This window comes from Fragaria vesca, linkage group LG7 (assembly GCF_000184155.1).
Source record: "Fragaria vesca subsp. vesca linkage group LG7, FraVesHawaii_1.0, whole genome shotgun sequence".
In the NCBI taxonomy this organism is placed as follows: domain Eukaryota; kingdom Viridiplantae; phylum Streptophyta; class Magnoliopsida; order Rosales; family Rosaceae; genus Fragaria; species Fragaria vesca.
Genome location: NC_020497.1, coordinates 20,484,745 through 20,502,124, shown reverse-complemented (window position 1 = coordinate 20,502,124; position 17,380 = coordinate 20,484,745). Strand labels below are relative to the sequence as shown.

At 39.3% G+C, this 17,380-nt stretch overlaps 5 protein-coding genes and 1 pseudogene across 6 annotated transcripts in view; 5 read left to right on the top strand and 1 right to left on the bottom strand.

Annotated features, from left to right (window-relative positions):
• Positions 1 to 1,435, top strand: part of LOC101297496 — a 4,670-nt pseudogene extending 3,235 nt beyond the window's left edge. The window contains exons 2-5 of the transcript XR_185370.1: positions 6 to 639; positions 744 to 896; positions 998 to 1,176; positions 1,378 to 1,435. The product of XR_185370.1 is annotated as a pentatricopeptide repeat-containing protein At5g42310, mitochondrial-like (transcript). The remainder of the gene's footprint in view (positions 1 to 5; positions 640 to 743; positions 897 to 997; positions 1,177 to 1,377) is intronic.
• A 588-nt stretch (positions 1,436 to 2,023) lies between these two features.
• LOC101293238 lies at positions 2,024 to 4,959 on the bottom strand. Its single transcript, XM_004307884.1, has 2 exons — positions 4,691 to 4,959; positions 2,024 to 2,592 (listed from the first exon to the last, which is right to left on the bottom strand). The coding sequence occupies exons 1-2, from the start codon at positions 4,810 to 4,812 to the stop codon at positions 2,325 to 2,327; spliced, it is 390 nt and encodes a 129-aa protein (XP_004307932.1). The 5' UTR covers positions 4,813 to 4,959; the 3' UTR covers positions 2,024 to 2,324.
• Positions 4,960 to 6,517: 1,558 nt separating this feature from the next.
• Positions 6,518 to 8,200, top strand: LOC101312201. The gene is made up of 6 exons (XM_004307864.1): positions 6,518 to 6,779; positions 6,873 to 7,088; positions 7,309 to 7,475; positions 7,574 to 7,658; positions 7,762 to 7,830; positions 7,920 to 8,200. The coding sequence occupies exons 1-6, from the start codon at positions 6,660 to 6,662 to the stop codon at positions 8,088 to 8,090; spliced, it is 828 nt and encodes a 275-aa protein (XP_004307912.1). The 5' UTR covers positions 6,518 to 6,659; the 3' UTR covers positions 8,091 to 8,200.
• A 544-nt stretch (positions 8,201 to 8,744) lies between these two features.
• LOC101297202 (B3 domain-containing transcription factor VRN1-like) lies at positions 8,745 to 10,996 on the top strand. The gene is made up of 4 exons (XM_004309034.1): positions 8,745 to 8,828; positions 9,462 to 10,055; positions 10,146 to 10,589; positions 10,733 to 10,996. Exons 1-4 carry the CDS (start codon positions 8,745 to 8,747, stop codon positions 10,994 to 10,996), a joined length of 1,386 nt encoding a protein of 461 aa, XP_004309082.1.
• Positions 10,997 to 11,748: 752 nt separating this feature from the next.
• On the top strand, positions 11,749 to 14,186 carry LOC101290903. Its single transcript, XM_004307876.1, has 3 exons — positions 11,749 to 12,010; positions 13,068 to 13,270; positions 13,496 to 14,186. Exons 1-3 carry the CDS (start codon positions 11,915 to 11,917, stop codon positions 13,830 to 13,832), a joined length of 636 nt encoding a protein of 211 aa, XP_004307924.1. The 5' UTR covers positions 11,749 to 11,914; the 3' UTR covers positions 13,833 to 14,186.
• A 576-nt stretch (positions 14,187 to 14,762) lies between these two features.
• Positions 14,763 to 16,879, top strand: LOC101305602 (anaphase-promoting complex subunit cdc20-like). The gene is made up of 4 exons (XM_004307843.1): positions 14,763 to 14,861; positions 15,308 to 15,580; positions 15,682 to 15,951; positions 16,050 to 16,879. Exons 1-4 carry the CDS (start codon positions 14,763 to 14,765, stop codon positions 16,767 to 16,769), a joined length of 1,362 nt encoding a protein of 453 aa, XP_004307891.1. The 3' UTR covers positions 16,770 to 16,879.
• Positions 16,880 to 17,380: the final 501 nt, after the last annotated feature.

The window sequence follows — 17,380 nt, the reverse complement described above, 5'->3', positions numbered from 1 at the left end:
GTCAGTGCTGGGAGGTTGGAGGATACTTGGTCAATGATTAATGAGATGAGGAGGAAGAGGTTTCGGCTGAGCTCGTTTGTGTATAGTAAGGTTATTGGTCTGTATAGGGACAATGGGATGTGGAAGAAGGCGGTGGACATTGTGGAAGAGATAAGGGAAATGGGGATGGCATTGGACAAACAGATTTACAACAGCATTATCGATACGTTTGGGAAGTATGGGGAGTTGGATGAAGCTTTGGAAGTGTTTGGGAGAATGAAAGAAGAAGGTGTGAGGCCTGATATTTCGACCTTTAATTCGTTGATAAGGTGGCACTGCAAGTCTGGGTTGTTAAGGAAGGCCCTCGAGTTGTTTACTGAGATGCAAGAACAAGGATTATATCCTGACCCGAAAATATTTGTTACTATTATCAGTAGATTGGGGGAGCAAGGGAAGTGGGATATGATACGGAGGACCTTTGAGAATATGAGAAGCCGTGGGCATAAAAAAAGTGGGACTATTTATGCTGCTCTCGTTGACATTTATGGGCAATATGGAAAATTTCAGGACGCAGAAGAGTGTATATCTGCACTACAGGCAGAAGGTCTTGTTATCTCTGCCAGTATGTTTTGTGTATTAGCAAATGCATACGCCCAGCAGGTTCTCTTTGTGCATATTATGATTCTTTCCATGTAATTTCACTTGACGCACAAAGATTATTATATCAATATGCATATTAATATTGGTATTCATCTGTAATGCAGGGATTATGTGATCAGACAGTTAAAGTACTTCAGCTCATGGAAGCTGAGGGAATTGAACCAAATGTTATAATGCTGAATGTTTTGATCAATGCATTTGGTATTGCTGGTAGACATTTGGAGGCTTTGTCCATTTATCACCATATAAAAGAAAGTGTAAGTCTATAAGATGTCCTGAAACTTTCCTTCAACACATTTTGGTTTATACTTAATTGTTGGCGAAGTTTCTGATGGTGATGATTTTGTTGTTTCTGAAGGGTTTAAGCCCTGATGTAGTTACGTATACTACCCTTATGAAGGCATTTATTCGAGCAAGGAAGTATGATAGGGTCCCTGAGATATACATTGATATGGAACAGGCTGGATGCACCCCAGATAGGAAGGCCAGACAGATGTTAGAAGTCGCTTCATTGGCCCTTCAACAGAGGAATTGAGAGTATCCGGACAACTTTGAGCGAGTTTGTGATGCAATGTGCCCTCGTTGTCGTATGGTTCTGATTAGAGACCACACTCATCTTGATATTATTGTTGGCTGAGGTGAGGTTTCTTTCTTCTAGTCTCATGATGTTGTGAACTTCAATGGTATGGCTTTATATCTAATTGGCCTTCATTGTAATTTATAAAAAGTTGTTCTCAGGTTCTCTGATATGGCTGTTGAATCCAACTTTATAAATGGTGAAACTTCCAGCAGGTGAACAATTCTGTTTCTGATGCGATACAAGGGTGTAAGATCTCAAATCTCTTAGAAGTAACAATACAAAGTGGAAATGTTAAAGATATGTCGAACACATGGCAAGGTCTACTGTGTCTTAGCTATCAACTGTGTTTTCTGAAGCAAAGGTTCACATAGTTAGAACTTTGAAACCCGACTTCTGAACTTGTGCTGAAACACAAACAGATCTTTTGCAGCAGAATCGAGTGGACCAATCTGAATTCTATTCATATTGTAAATGTAATGGAAAACTTGTTCATAACTTTACCAGAAAATCAACACACATTCTTGGACATGTTCGTTTTGGCACCCGTTTTTGTTGCATTGTATACTGTTATTCTTTCAATGACCTTTCCAGTCGGAACTAGTTTTATTTTGCCAAATTAACACGGCATCAAATCATCAATTCTCTTTTGGGCTTTGAAGAAGGCCATTAGGTTGAGCATTGAAACATAGGCGTACAGGCCCTAAGAGATAGTGCAACGTCATTTTTTAGCCAAATTCAGCATGGCATAAGCATCAATTGATTCGGATCTTACTAATATATGGGGGAGAGAGAGAGAGAGAGAGAGAGAGGCAACCATATCCAAGTATTTTATAGAACCATACCATGGGAAGAAGAAGTCCCATGTTTAGCTACAAGTATTTAAAATGCAGTCAACTCCAGCCCTACTACTCGCTTGGTAATATGAACATCCAACCAGTTCTTGTATAGCAGGGTGGGCGAACACGCTGCACAACTACAAACTAGTACTAACAACTACATATATAGGCAGCCGGCAGTAGCGACGCCTATATGTTTATTTATTTATCTATAGATTCAACCCTTCTATTCTATAATATTGCGGAAAGGTTGAATGCGGCTCAATAGCTCAAGTCGGGTGAGGCTTCTCCAAGTCCTCGATGTTGGTAGGGCGGTACCAGGCCTTCTCCTCCAGCACCGACGTCTCGCTACCATTCACAGCTCCAGACTCCCCAGCTTGGGTGGAATTATGCCCAGTCTCAGGCCCAAATACCCCAGTTCGAGGGTTTGGAGCCCAGTACTTCACAGGTTCAGGTGAGATCACATCGTCCGGGACAAAGCTAGGACGAATGTGTTCATCAGGGTTCTTGTCATACACCGAGGAATGAGCAGCCCTCCTGGAAATACATGATGCATGCAGAGTTAAGATCATAAATAGAACCATATACAGTAACTAACATGTAGAGTTAAGACCAACAGAACCCATATATCTAAGTATCTAACATGTGATAGTATTTATCACTTGTTTTGCTGAATATTCATGCAGGTTGGTTTTCTATGCTATGAGATACAAGCAAAGCATTCAGGAAGATACACATGGCATGAAAGTAAACAATGAAGTCTAGCCAACCATGTCTGAAAAATACAGAGTATGCCATACCTTCCCATCAACCATGTGGATGAGTTAAAGCTTGAAACAATGAAAAAAGATGAGTAAAGATGAGTAGATGGTCCTATCCTCCAGTCTTGTCATCACTTTCATCTTTTGAAAGGATAATAATGTCCCACCATATTTGTACTCATTACTTGCCTACCTCCCAAGTTGGGCATCAGTTTATCTAAATTGAGATTCCCTACTTCCTAATCCAGAGTGATGGGAATTAGGTGCTACTGACAACCATGTGGCTTAAGCTGGTTAGATATATTCATGGCGTCTAACACAAGGGGATTCTGGTCACATGACCAAAATGTGATATTCATAAGATAATGACTAACAACCGACCCAGTGAAAACAAAGATACATATAGACCGGTATGCATACATATGCTCTTTCTATATATCAATATTAATTCACAGTATACAAAAAATAATCTTTAAGGTCAAAGTAAATAACTTTCCATTATATTAGTAAAGTAGGCGACAAAAATGATGGTGGAGGGTCAACATTTCAATAGTTAAATGTTATAGCAAAAACAATAATAAAACCAGAGAGACGAGAAAAAAGTACATAATTTTACAGTTATAGCCATATCTATAACCAGGATATATCTGCAAATCTATGCCAAAAGTCGAAAAAAAAAAAAAGGAAAAAGAGATAATATCTCACAAAGAGATCACAAATAAAAAAAAAAAATTGGCAAGATAAATTTAGCAAGTCTATAAATATTTTTTTTTATTAAAGGAGCAAGTCTATAAATCTTAACTTGCAAGGCTGGAACCTAAAATTTATTTGGTTCTTAGTTCTTATCTGATTTTGACACTTCACAAATAGATCTCAGCAATTTATCTAGGGTTAATTTTAGTACATAATAGTCATATTGGGTTTCATAAGTTGACAAAGCAAGAAGAGCAAAAAGCAAAGCATGAAATTTAGACATACATGTTTAGTCACTGTCATGTTGCTCAATTTTAATCAACAAAGTGTTGATCTTCCAAAACGGCTAACCAACTAAACTTTGTGTTCCTTTCAAAGTTCCAATCTAGCTCTACCATATTTTTCTCATCTCTAATTTTCCATTGAATTATCAAATATCAACGGTGGGCAATCGTCCAATACCAACCCTATTCTGCCCGTCCTTATCTAAACCTTACCCCACAAACAAGTACAGCAAAAAAGAAGCATTTAGTACGAATTACAGATACACATCAAATTAGCATATTTCACTACAGTTTCCTCCTTCCTATTTCTCAGAGAGTTCAAAAAGGACAATATATATTCGATGAAAACAAAGCATAATATCTAACAAGCCCTGAATCAATGTCAAAAAAATGAGCATCAATTCAGCTGGCTGCAAAAAGAGAAAGCAAAGAATCCAAACAGAGACGGACACAATCTGATGAAACTCTGATTTTATTTTTTTTAAATATAAATTATTTCCAAAATTCAAAGTCTTCTGGAAAATAAATAATACTTAATCACACAGCAAAGTTTATCCAAAGCAAGTTCCGAAAAAACTAACGACCAAAAATGAATCTAAAATAGGACTGAATAATCAGATAAAACCAGATCAAAAATTTATGCGATCACATACTGACGATCATCAACAACACAGTAACCTACCAAAAAAAAAAACTACATACAAAACGAAAGGACAATAGCATCGATTTCAGCTGTAGGTGAAAATCAGATAAACGCAGATCACAAATTTCTGCGCTCACATACTGACGATCATCAAGAACACAGCCAGTAGCAAATTTCTCATACAAAAACAGAAGCACATGCATCAAATCCAGCGAAAAAAAAACTTCATAGAGATCGAAGGTGAAAATCAAGACCTGAGAGCGAGAGGAGCAGCCGGTGAGAGACGAGTCGCCTCGGTGGGACGGACTCGGATCTGGTTGACGACGGCTCGCTTCCCCAAGCTGGCGATCAGTCGGCTACTGGAATTGGCGGCCATACAATTAAGACTAAGCAGATTTGAGCTTTGTAGAAGAGAGCTAGAGTGATGACGTTGGTTTTAGGTGTAATAGAATTTGGGGAGAGTGAGTTGGTGTTTATATAGTGAGAGAAATGAGTGCGAGTGTGTCCGAGTCATTCTTACCTCACCTGCCCCAGCAAGGGTTGGTGTATTTGGACCACACCCACCCGTACGCACTTTGGTACAAAGCGGTGCCGTTTTGGGTATGACGGTTGGGTTTGTTTATACGCGCTACTTACGCGGGAGGACGGAATATGCTTTCCGACGGCGTTTGCGGGTCTGTTTGGTATGTGTCGTAGACCGATTGGACGACGTTGTCAACTATTACTGGCTGTCTTGGGCGGTCGTTTGTTGACTGTTTAATAGATTAAATACTTCGCCAAGTGTACACCCTAAAAAAGGAAATGTTAAGTTAATTGAACCGTATTTTCGTATCAAAAAATTTGAACCGCATTTTGGAGTATCACATTCATCCTACAAGCTTCTAAAAGGCCCCATTTATGACCGTCCAGTTCCCGTCTGGGCTCTAAGCTGCAACAAGTCATCTCGTTTTTCTTCCAGGCTTTTGTGCCAGGCTGTGGGCGATTAAGCGGCCGTTTAGCTCGTCTAAACGCCGCCTAGCCTGCCTAGGCTGCTAAGCTCTCAGGCTAATTTGGTTTTCTTGTTATGGTGGGATTGTTATATTGTGGGGAGTATGAGAGTATAAGAGTTAATTGTGTGTTTAAAATTAGAAGTGTATATATTTATTGTTGTTGTTGCTCACTTTTACAGGAAGTTATGCTAAATTTTAGTTATAATTTATTTTATAAATGGGTATAACTAGATTATGTTAAATAATTTATCTATATTGAACCGTTTTTAAATATTAAATTGCATTAAATATATTTTTTAATTAATAAATCTTAAAAAATACAAATCACCTAGTCCTCGCCTAATCCTCGCCTAGGCTGTCCAGGATCTAGGCTGTGGGTTACCGCCCGCCTAGCGCTTAACGCCTTTTAGAACATTGACTTTATGTAGCGATTGATGTAGTAAGGTGTCTTAACATGTCACGAAATTTCATTCACTGTCATGTATGTACCACATCAGCTGTCATATAATGTGGGATGTAAATAACATCTTAAAAGATGGCTCACCTATCATTATTTATACGAACTTTATGTGTCGAGATATTTATGTGTTTAAAGGTTAAAGAATGATATTTTAAGATAACTCAAAAGGTATAAAGATGATATTCGCATCTTTGCGCACAAACTATAGGTAGAGCATGGTTCATGCCGTTTAATATAAGAGAAAGCATGGTTTACTGCATGAACCTAAATTAATATTGCTCCACAATGAGCTCCAAGATTCATGATACCTGTAAGATTCATTAAGTAATTGATTAGTGAGCTGTAAGGCACATTGTTTGGAGACTAAACTGTGTTCCATTTTAGACTAAACAAGGTCTAATTTTCCCGATCTAATCTGCAATATAAAATAGGTGACAAGTCCTTTACGTGACAAGTTCTACTCAATCCTAATCTGGGCCTCAATAATTGAAACTAGCAATGGTTTTTCCAGGCTTGGATTGAACTCTTCTGGGTCAAGCCCTTTTGAAACCTCTGGAAGGCCCAGTTTCTTTGATTGGTTTGAAAATTGTGGAGGTTCATAATTTCATATGATCGATTTGTGGCTAGGCGTCGAAGAGGCTGTGTGGCTCTAGCTATGTCAACCAAAGTATATCTGCTCCTTGAATGAAACTTGTGCCCAGCACAGCTTCAACTTCACAGTGCTTTTCCTCTCTATAGCTTCAACTCTCTGTCTGTTTAGTGCTACAACACGACATGTCACCGGCAGTGCTTGCAGGTTCTTCCTCTTCTTCTTGCTCTGCCGCCTTCAACAGGCACCAGTACAAAACCCCTCAGATCACTTCCCCAAAATCATTGGCACCACTGCAATGCCAGGTAACTTATATATCTATATCAGTTAGTTTTGTCAAATCTTTATAAAGACAGAGAGCCTTTATGTATGCTAACTTTGCTCTTAATCTTTTGTAGAAGACTAGCTTCCAAGGGTTGTCACTTGGAGAAGCCAAAAGGGGTGTATCTGAATCCTTCATAGCTGAGAATATTAGTAGCGCTACTGTGAGAAGAGGTCGGCTGCTTAGCATAGTTGCAAGAACAGCTGGGGCTGCAAAGACAATTGAGGCTGAGGTTGACAAGCCATTAGGCCTCACTTTGGGTCAAAAGCCTGGAGGTGTTGTTACCATTACTGTGAGTACCATTCATCATGTTCTCTATCTCCTAATTAATTTAGCTGCAAATTTAACCATTTGTTGAATAATGCATCAATACATCAACTTTGTGTAACGATTTACACTACATGATCGACGCCAATCTTCTACTAACTACACATTTATGTATGAATTCGTTAATGTATGGTAGAGTTTTCGGTGTAAAAATTACTTATGTATGAGACTATTGTTAATTTAAGGCTGTGGAAGGAGGTGGAAATGCAGCAAAGGCAGGACTCAAGGCAGGGGACCAGGTGCTCTACACTAGCAGTTTCTTTGGAGATGAATTGTGGCCAGCCGATAAGCTTGGATTTACTAAAACTGCTATCAACGCCAAGCCTGACAACGTTTACTTTGTTGTTAGCAGGTACATATCCACCTAGCTTAGCTTCATTTCAAAGTTAGTTACTTAACTTACTTTGATAAATGTGAGTGTATTAACTTGATGATTGTTAATGCATGCAGAGGTGGTGCTGAGGTAGATGTCAAACGGCTACCAAAGCGTCCAGCTCCTCCTCGCTTTGGAAGGAAACTAACCGAGTCTCAAAAGGCAAGCTTGCTTCAACCTGATTAGTACCATGAAAAATATAAGCTTCTGTATGAGTCGAATCATTGATTCCTTACATGTTCCATTTATGTACAATGACTTTCAGGCTAGAGCTACTCACATATGCCTTGACTGTGGATTCATATACACATTATCAAAACCTTTTGATGAACAAGTAAGTAAACTAAACATCTGTCAGTGCTTAATGATACATTTTGATTTTGACGGACTGATTGTGAATACAAACTTCAAATGAATTTGCAGCCGGATACGTACGCATGCCCTCAATGTATTGCACCAAAGAAGAGGTTTGCGAGATATGATGTGAACACCGGGAAACCTATCGGTGGCGGTTTGCCTCCCATTGGAGTCATTATTGGCCTTGTTGCTGGTCTCGCCGGTGTGGGAGCATTGCTTGTATATGGTCTTCAATGACCTAGCCTCTTGTTCACTTAACCTCAACCATACCTTCAGACCTGTATCAATTGTTGTAACATTATATTCTAATTGGTAATACAGGTTCTTACTATGGTGTTCTGGAATTTAAATGAGAGCAGAATTCATAAAGCCAAAAACAAATCTGTGAAAGACCAAAACAGGGGAGAACAGAACGTTGTAAAACTTAAAAAGTTAAAACAAAACTAAAAAATTCAAAAAATGAAGAGAACCCTATTAAACCATAGGTAAAACAGATAAGAGGTGTCGATCATAGATGATGGTGGTAGTTAAATTCACACTGGTGGTTAGTTGGTGACCAATTTATTTACTTCTCTGTTCAAAGAAGAAAGCTTTAGTTCTGATTTGACGTCGTCTCTGCCTTGGAAACAAGGAAGGTGCTAAATTCAGCTTTAGAGGCATGGCCTCACTCAGTTTCTGGTTTGTGAGTTTGTCACTAGTCACTTCTCACTTTTGGAGTTGTCATGACACTGAGCTCACTCACAGTGTTTGTATTAAAGACCCCTCGGAGAGTTGTGAACTTGTGAGGATGGAATATAAATGAGACTTGGAAACCAACTTTCTGGTTTGGTTGGGTTTCAAGTCTCATTTAGATTCCATCACAAGTTCATATCTGGTGAAGAACATTGAAAAATGGAAAATCTACTCAGGCTGTCTGATTCTGTGGCGAATTTCTTCAAAGTTATACTTTCCTCTACCATTGAGAATCAGAAACTGGTAAGTATCATGCGTGTTATGCTTTGTTTTGTAATGAACACAAGTTCAGGTTTCTGCTTAACTGTTAGGACTTTTAATGCTTGGGAATCTACTCGAATTCTAGATTTGCTCATGGTGTTTGTCTAAAGTTTAAACCGCAAAAATGCATTACTTACATAGTAGTTATGTACTTGCATTATGATTTTGAAGTCAGTTTAAAAAATAAATTCATAACTTTGATTTCGGTTGAGAAAGCCGTTCTGGTTGTGGTTATGCTTCATACACTTAGCCATTTGCATAGTTACATCAGAAATGAGAACCTTTAATGCTTCCTCTTTAAGATCAGGCCAAAGAGGAACCAAAAGTTTGAGCTGACAAAACTTTTCTTGTAGAGTCAAACGCTTTTCTTATCATTGAGAAATCCAAGATAAAGAATCCCTCTTTGGTAAATTAGTGTAGGTTTTGTTATGAGATTTAGTTTAGAGTTTGAGGTTTACATTGTTTACATTGTCATACTCCTCTGTAACTAATGGAGTAACTGATTTTGGCCTTCTCTTTCAATTTTCACTAAGCATTTCGCCTTTGTTTTATAATTTTGAGAAATACATTGACATTTGCTGTGTAATATGGTCTAATTAATTTTGGTGCCTGCAGGATATCCCAAAAAAGTTTGCACTAGAATATGGGGAAGAACTGTCTAATGGTGCTACAGTAATTGTTCCAGCTGGTGATGTTTGGCAAGTGGGTTTGGAAAGAGCTCACAAGAGGATTTGGTTTGTGGACGGTTGGCCAGAATTTGCTGAACATTACTCCTTAACTGGTGGTCAGTTCCTAGTCTTTAGTTATCAAGGAGATTCGATATTCCATGTTCGCATTTTTGATTTCAGCTGTTGTGAGATCGAGTACCCTTCTGTTGGTCAAATTATCAAACATGAAGAGTATGTTGAACATGATGTTTGTGTGGATCAACATGTTACGAGGAAGAGGAAAAGCGTCGCTATTGCCAAGAAATTAAAGAAAGCCAAGTTGATGGTACAGAGAATGCCTCCCTCGCATGATGATCCCAGAAGAAAGAAGGAATATAAGGAAATATTTGTTGGGAACATGGCTGCTTACACTTTTCCTTACATGATAACTAGGATTGCCAAAGAACGTCAGAAGCTGATCCATGCTATCCAAATGTTCAAGTTAGAAAATCCCTTTTTCGCAGTTATCTTGCAGCAAGGTCATCTTAACAAGTCCTATCTGGTGAGTCATACATTTTATGTTCTTTTGAAAATTTAGTTTCAATGAGACGTGTTGCTTGGTTTCCTGTGATCATTTGCTTCACTTGTGCAGTATGTTCCAAGTGCTTATGCAATGAGATATATGAGAGGGTGTCCAGAATATATCAAGTTTGAGGATTCTACTGCAAACCAGTGGGATATCCGATGCCGCTTCACAACAGATACAGCAGTGAGAATAGGCAGGGGATGTGCAGAATTTTTCAGAGAGAATAATTTGAAGACTGGAGATGTCCTTCTCTATGAGCTGATCAATAAGAAGGATGTTGTGCTAAAGTTTTCGGTACTGCGTGCTGCTGGAAATGCAGTCATGGTCCATGGGAAAAAGAAGAATTCAGATATTCATGACAGAGGAACCTTGTACCTCTCCAAGAAGATTAATGCGATGGTGATATCGAGAGAAACCAAGAAGGCGATGAAGGCTGCGAAAGCTTTGAAGATTGAAAATCCTGCTTTCATGGTTATCTTGAGAGATTACCTCATGACTAACTCTGTAGTGGTAAAGACACCAGCACGCACAATGTGCTCCTTTTGAAGTTTTTTCCTCATGTTTTTAATACATAAAATGTGATACACACACATACACAACATTATCTTGATAGTTTTTCAGTAACTTATGTGAAACATTATTTTCTTGGTCAGTATGTGCCTCACGAATTTATGAAGGATCATCTGCTTGGATGTGGTAGCTCCATCAACCTCAGGGCCTCCCGTGACGAGCAATGGCCTGCGCGCTGCACTTATGACCCTAGGCGCCATACTATGAAGATACACAAAGGATTTGGTACATTTTGTAAGGAGAATAATTTGGAGGCAGGCGATGTGTGTGTGTTTGAGCTGATCAAGAATGAGGCTGCTGACTTCAAAGTTTCAGTGTTCCATGCCAGCGACTATGCGAGTGTGTGATTCCAGTTCCTCAAGAAATCTACCTTGTTTTTAATAGCATCAGTGATGTCTCTTTATATTCTCTTGTTAATATAAGTAACGAAAATTTGTGCGTCTTTGCTGGCTATGTTTTAAGTTCCAGAGGAAGAATCACTGGTTTTGTATGAATCTGAATCACACAGAACTTGGGTATGAGCAAAACAAAAACCTAGGAGGCTTGGTAAGCTCCATTGAAATACTACTTTCTAAGTCCAAAGCCTGAAGTTTCACAATTTCTAAGAATCTCCACATGGGTTCATTTAGCAGCTCATACAAACTGGACCAGTAACACTTGTTACAATCAGTAGTAAATTCTGAAATATGAAGTAAAAGCCCAAGTCAGTCACTTGTTGATTCATCATGTAAACATGAGGTGGCCTGGCCATATCAACGTGGCGTATGCTAGAAATTGTGATCTATCTTATAATAAAGCAGCGATAGGGAATATAATCCAATATAGGGATTTGTTGCTTTCATAATAATAGAATACATTACATCAAACAATTTCACGTCATTTTTTCTTCTGGATAAGGACATTTTCATAGCAAATGTTCATACACAAGCTACTGATCTAACAAGAAAGACTGAAAGAGAGAGCCTTTAATGGAAGAAAACTATAGTTTTACCTTCTTTTTCTTTCGATGTATAGTTTTAGCCTTTGATAGTTTCTTTTACCTCACAAAAGAGAGAACCATTTTCTTTACCTTTTTCACTTTTGGCACTTTGTAAACTTGTGTGTTTCAGACAGAAAGAAAAAGAACTGGGTATCTTCGATATCATCATTTACGCAACACCCTACAGTACTAGACCAACTTTACGCCTTCTCTTTTTTCTCTGGACACAAATAACCAACATTTAGTTCCCAGAAACAGAGTGAGTGAGAGTAAAAGAGAGTTTGAGATGGAGAGAAAGGAGCTCTTGGTTTGCTGTGTTGTGGGTCTTTTGGGGCTGGTATCAGCTGCTACAGGCTTTGCTGCTGAGGCAACAAGAATCAAGGTAAAGAGGTGAAATTAGTAGCTGGGTTTAGTTTGTTTTTGATGAGTTAGATCTTTCTTGCCTTTTTCTGATGTGGGTTTGTTTGAAGATTGTTTCTTTACTGTTTATGTACTGGCCCTTGGATTGGTTGCTTGGAAATGTGAGGAAATGGGAAAAGGAGTTTTGATGTTATCTTTTAGTTGTGGATATCCTTGTACTGTTCTGAACTATTGAGCCAGGAAGTTGTGTTACCCAGTTAGGTGCTCTAGCTTTAGAATCTAATTTGCTTCGACCGAACGGAGAGTAGTATCAGATGCTTCTTTTGTTGCATAGAGTTTGTCTTTGCTCCTATTTTGTTTGTTCCTTTTCTGAGTTTGCAATGAAGTTGCAGATTGGGAAGCTGAGATTTTTCATGTTTTATTATTCACCCTGCCCTCCTATTTAAGTGTAGCTTGATCGGAAATGGTTTTTTTCGTTTTCTTTAGCTTAATACGATTATACGAAAGAGTCATCCTTTCTGGTTTGGTGATAAGGTATTTGGTGTTTGCTTTGAATGTGTACATTTTACTTCCAAATACTACACCTTTGACCTTGTTGGTTTCGGGTTTAATGAAGATGAGATTAGTTGCATGCATAGTTTGCGATGCAAATTAGGCCAATTTTCACCAAATAGAATGTCATTTTAAAGCATTGGGGCTATACAGGCTTGATTAAAACTCATGCGCAAAATAAACATCCTGCAGAATCTCTTCTTTCAGTGTAATATTTGTTTTGCTGACTGCAGTGATAATTAAACCTTATCATAAGATGAAACAGTATATGTGTGAGAATGTGAGATGGAGATTAAGAAAAGAGCTGGAGAGTTTATAATTCTTCTCTGCATTTGACACCAACTGTTGGTAAATTCAGTTGAATTGTATATGCTAACAAAAGATCTATTTCAGTATTGAGGGATTTTTTAAACTTTAAAACTTTGAGCCTGCAGTGTCTCTGGTTATTGTTTGGTGTACTAGTCTCCGTTTTATATGATGGAAGGGATGCTGAAATTGGTTGCTTACTTTCCGTTATATTCCCACAGGGTTCTCAGGTTCAGTTTGTCAATGCTACTCAATGCGAATATCCTCGGACTGCAGCTCTTGGACTTGGTTTTACTGCTGCAGTGTCTCTTATGGTAGCTCATATAATTATCAATGTTTCAACAGGGTGCATTTGTTGCAAGAGAATACCCCAACCTTCCAATTCTAACTGGACGATTGCCCTTATCTGCTTTGTTGTGTCCTGGTAAGTCATTACTAAAGATTGGTGATACTTTTGTTGCTATACTTTATTAAACTATGAATTCGTGATGGCTTGGGCTAGAATGGCAAAGCAATTCTTTGTTAGGCTGCAAGTTTATTATTGTTGCAGTTGTTGCTTTCCTTTTCAACTAGTTGTGCAACTTTATCTATTAGTGTTGGATGGATTAAGCATTGCATGTTTTTTATACTCGTCTCCTTACTGGTGCAGGTTCTCATTTGTCATAGCATTTCTTCTGCTGCTCACTGGTTCTGCACTCAATGATCAACATGGTGTAGAAAGCATGTACTTTGGCAGCTACTACTGTTATGTTGTAAAACCTGGAGTATTTGCTGGAGGTGCTGTCCTATCCCTTGCAAGTGTGATCCTAGGAATTTTCTACTACATCACCATAAGTTCAGCAAAGAAGAACAATGATAATCTGTGCGGCAATGGTGTTCAGGGGCCAGCAATAGCTATGGGACAACCCCAGTTTCCAGCACATAATCAAACTCAAGAACCTGTCTTTGTTCATGAAGACACTTATATGAGACGGCAGTTCACATGATCCATGGATATATCTTGGCTCAGTTACTCGTGTTCAGTCTTTGATCCTATGAAGATAGTGATTGGTCTTGGAAGCGTGTTGTAGTTGGCAAAGAGCATTCTAGGAAATGTGAAGTTCTCTTGTTGAAGTCTGCTGTGTTTCGGGTATAGGTTTTATGTGAGACAACAGTTCGCGTGATTCTTGGATACGCATCTGCGCCAAGCTATTTTGTTCAGTGTTCAGTGTATGACCCTTTCTGTATAATGATCAGCCTTTGAAGATTATCGTAGTTTGCAATAGAATTCTAGAAAGTCTGTAGTTTTCTTGTCGAATTCTGCTCTTTTGGTACTTTATACACAACCTATGTGCTTGAATGTAAGCTGCATGGACTAGTGTAGGACTGCTACTAATCCAAGGGCAATGCTCAAGGAACCAAATGATTCCTACTCCCTTATTACTTGGGCCTACTCTCCCGTTATGGGCCTGTCTAATTTCTCATAACTTGGGCTTAGCCGACTTCAATACCCAGTTTAATGAAAATGACTACAGTACCCCTTAAGAACTATGCGGCCCGCGGCGGTTTGGGTATAACGAGGGGGTTACTTTAGTCTAATAAAGATTACAACGGCTCGGTTTCAAAATATAGCCGTTGCAGTTTTTCCAAATCCGAAATATTCCTTTATCAAATTTACAACTGTACCAAATCTGCAGAGCCCCAAACCCTAAATCACATCGCCTCCATTCTTATATAAACCCACTCATTCAACCCAATACTCTCACAAACGCTCTCTCTATCTCTCTCTCTCCAATTCTCCAGATCTCTCTCATCGCTCGCGAAACCCTTCGTCTTTGATATATTGCTTCCTCAATTTTGATATCTGTGTTTTTGAATTGTTGATATTATATAGATATATATATATATATATATATTTGTTTTGTGGGTATTAACCAATGGATGCAGGATCGATGAGTTCTTCATCCAACTACAACTCTAACTCCAGAGGCCCTCTTCAAGAACAGTTCATTCAGAGAAAGAGTTCTCGGGAAAATGTGAGTTTCTCGTGAGATTTGTTTTGCTGAAATTGGGGGTTTTCGGAAATTTGATTGCTGGAATTAGGGTTTTGTTCTGATTTGAATTGGGATCTTGATAATTTTGAATTGGGTTTTAGGGATTCGTCCAAGTTGGGATCTTGTGTTTAATTGAATATGAAATGCAATTAGGGTTTTGTTCTGATTTGAATTGGATCTTGATAATTTGAATTGGGATTTAGCGATTCGTCCAAATTTGGATCTTTGAATGGTTTGGATTATTAGGGCTGTGTTTCATTTTGAATCGGATTCAGAGTTTAAGGATTGTAACTTTTATATAATAATTGGGTTCTGGTCAACTTTGAATTGGGAATCTGGATTTTTGGGTGTTGATTTGTATCATACAAAAAGGGGATTCATTCTTTGATTCAATGTTCTAATTTGCTCTTTCTTTTTGTGGATACCAGTTGGACAGGTTTATACCGAACAGGTCAGCAATGGATATGGGCTATGCGCAGTCGATGCTAACTGATAGCAGGAAAGGTAAGGAAAACCCTGCTGTCAGTTCTCCATCCAGGGAGGCGTATCAGAGGAAATTGGCAGAGGCTTTGAACATGAACAGGACTCGGATTCTTGCTTTCAAGAACAAGCCTCCGGCCCCGGTGGATCTTTACCCCAAGGATTTCTTCTCTTCACAAACCCAAGATAAACCAGCAAAGCCCAGGAGACACATTCCTCAAGTGAGAATTTTGTTTTGTCTTGTTGATCAATGTTGCTTCACCTTGTTTGTTAATGTTTGTTGTGTTCTAACTGTGATCTTATATTTGATGGATGTGTGCAGACCTCAGAGAGGACACTGGATGCTCCGGACCTTGTCGATGATTACTACCTCAATCTGCTGGATTGGGGAAGTGCCAATGTACTCGCAATTGCTCTCGCAAACACAGTTTACTTATGGGATGCTAGCACTGGCTCTACTTCGGAGTTGGAGACCTTTGATGATGAAACTGGACCTGTAACCAGTGTCAGTTGGGCTCCTGATGGACGCCACATTGCCATTGGACTTGACAATTCCGAAGTACAGCTATGGGACTCAACTGCTACTAAGCAGGTCTGTAGTCTTCTCTCTCCCTTGTACTGCTTTCCATATTCCTCCATCTTGTTTTGTGCTCATTTTTGCTGATGTTTGATGTTGTTATGTTTCTTCAGCTGAGGACTTTGAGAGGTTGCCACAGTTCGCGAGTAGGCTCACTTGCATGGAACAACAACATTCTTACTACTGGAGGAATGGACGGCTGTATTGTCAACAATGATGTGAGAGTTAGATCCCACATTGTTGAGACATACAGAGGGCATGAGCAAGAGGTTTGTGGGCTTAAATGGTCAGCCTCAGGGCAGCAATTGGCAAGTGGAGGAAATGACAACCTACTGCATATATGGGACAGATCAGTTGCATCTTCACAGTCATCAACACAGTGGCTTCACAGGCTTGAAGATCACACAGCTGCTGTTAAAGCCCTTGCCTGGTGTCCATTCCAGAGCAACTTGCTTGCTTCCGGTGGAGGTGGGGGTGATCGTTGCATAAAGTTCTGGAACACCCACACAGGCGCATGCTTGAACTCAGTAGACACTGGATCTCAGGTCTGCTCTCTGCTTTGGAACAAGAATGAAAGGGAGTTGCTCAGCTCACATGGGTTTACACAGAACCAGCTGACTCTCTGGAAGTACCCATCAATGGTCAAAATGGCAGAACTTACTGGTCACACTTCCAGGGTTCTCTACATGGCTCAGAGTCCTGACGGTTGCACAGTGGCATCAGCGGCTGGTGATGAAACCCTGAGATTCTGGAATGTCTTTGGTGTTCCTGAGGTGGCTAAACCAGCTCCTAAAGCTTCCGAGCCTTTTGCTCATTTGAACCGCATCCGATGATCAGTTGCACAAGGTAGCGGAGCCTTAGCATTCTTTGTCTAAACATACATTACAAACCAAGACAGTCTCAGTCCCTCCATGTTACATATTAACTTTGAAACAGTATAGTACAACCAAGACAGTCTCAGCCCCTAGCTCAGCCTCATTCTTGTATATTTCCCCCTAGTTTACATAGAAAAACTAACCCAAGATAGTCTTAGCCAGCCTCATTCTTTTTAGCATTCACCCCATAGCCAGCCCCCTATATTACCAGGGAGAACTTGTAATTACTTGGTTGATAGTGGATTCTAATCTCCTCCCGTGGATGTAGGCAAAGTTGCCGAACCACGTAATTTTTGTGTGTTCTCTTCTTTTCTGTCTTTGCTTGATACTTTTGCTCTGTTTTCTTAAAGATTTCAGACATTAACAACAGGAAATCAAACAGAACAAGTGATAAGGTTCAACATAATTGACCTTTACTAGCACCAAAATGGAGGTTAAAACAATTAGAGGGATCTCCACTTCCCTGCTAGGCTTTTACAAATTGGCCTAATGGTTACACTCTTGAACAACTTTCGAACAAAAACAATACTTCGGATGGTGTTTACTATGTTTTGAGGAGTAAAGTTAGC

Bases quoted from the DNA above. Each gene is read 5' to 3' on its own strand.
- LOC101297202 (XM_004309034.1), top strand. From the start codon at position 8,745: ATGGAAAATCTACTCAGGCTGTCTGATTCTGTGGCGAATTTCTTCAAA. The intron at 8,829-9,461 runs GTAAGTATCATG...TGGTGCCTGCAG, and splicing joins CCATTGAGAATCAGAAACTG to GATATCCCAAAAAAGTTTGC. The intron at 10,056-10,145 runs GTGAGTCATACA...TCACTTGTGCAG, and splicing joins ATCTTAACAAGTCCTATCTG to TATGTTCCAAGTGCTTATGC.
- LOC101290903 (XM_004307876.1), top strand. From the start codon at position 11,915: ATGGAGAGAAAGGAGCTCTTGGTTTGCTGTGTTGTGGGTCTTTTGGGG. The intron at 12,011-13,067 runs GTAAAGAGGTGA...ATATTCCCACAG, and splicing joins CTGAGGCAACAAGAATCAAG to GGTTCTCAGGTTCAGTTTGT. The intron at 13,271-13,495 runs GTAAGTCATTAC...TTACTGGTGCAG, and splicing joins ATCTGCTTTGTTGTGTCCTG to GTTCTCATTTGTCATAGCAT.
- LOC101312201 (XM_004307864.1), top strand. From the start codon at position 6,660: ATGTCACCGGCAGTGCTTGCAGGTTCTTCCTCTTCTTCTTGCTCTGCC. The intron at 7,476-7,573 runs GTACATATCCAC...TAATGCATGCAG, and splicing joins GTTTACTTTGTTGTTAGCAG to AGGTGGTGCTGAGGTAGATG. The intron at 7,831-7,919 runs GTAAGTAAACTA...ATGAATTTGCAG, and splicing joins CAAAACCTTTTGATGAACAA to CCGGATACGTACGCATGCCC.
- LOC101305602 (XM_004307843.1), top strand. From the start codon at position 14,763: ATGGATGCAGGATCGATGAGTTCTTCATCCAACTACAACTCTAACTCC. The intron at 15,581-15,681 runs GTGAGAATTTTG...GGATGTGTGCAG, and splicing joins CCAGGAGACACATTCCTCAA to ACCTCAGAGAGGACACTGGA. The intron at 15,952-16,049 runs GTCTGTAGTCTT...ATGTTTCTTCAG, and splicing joins ACTCAACTGCTACTAAGCAG to CTGAGGACTTTGAGAGGTTG.
- LOC101293238 (XM_004307884.1), bottom strand. From the start codon at position 4,812: ATGGCCGCCAATTCCAGTAGCCGACTGATCGCCAGCTTGGGGAAGCGA. The intron at 2,593-4,690 runs GTCTTGATTTTC...ATGTATTTCCAG, and splicing joins GCTGCTCCTCTCGCTCTCAG to GAGGGCTGCTCATTCCTCGG.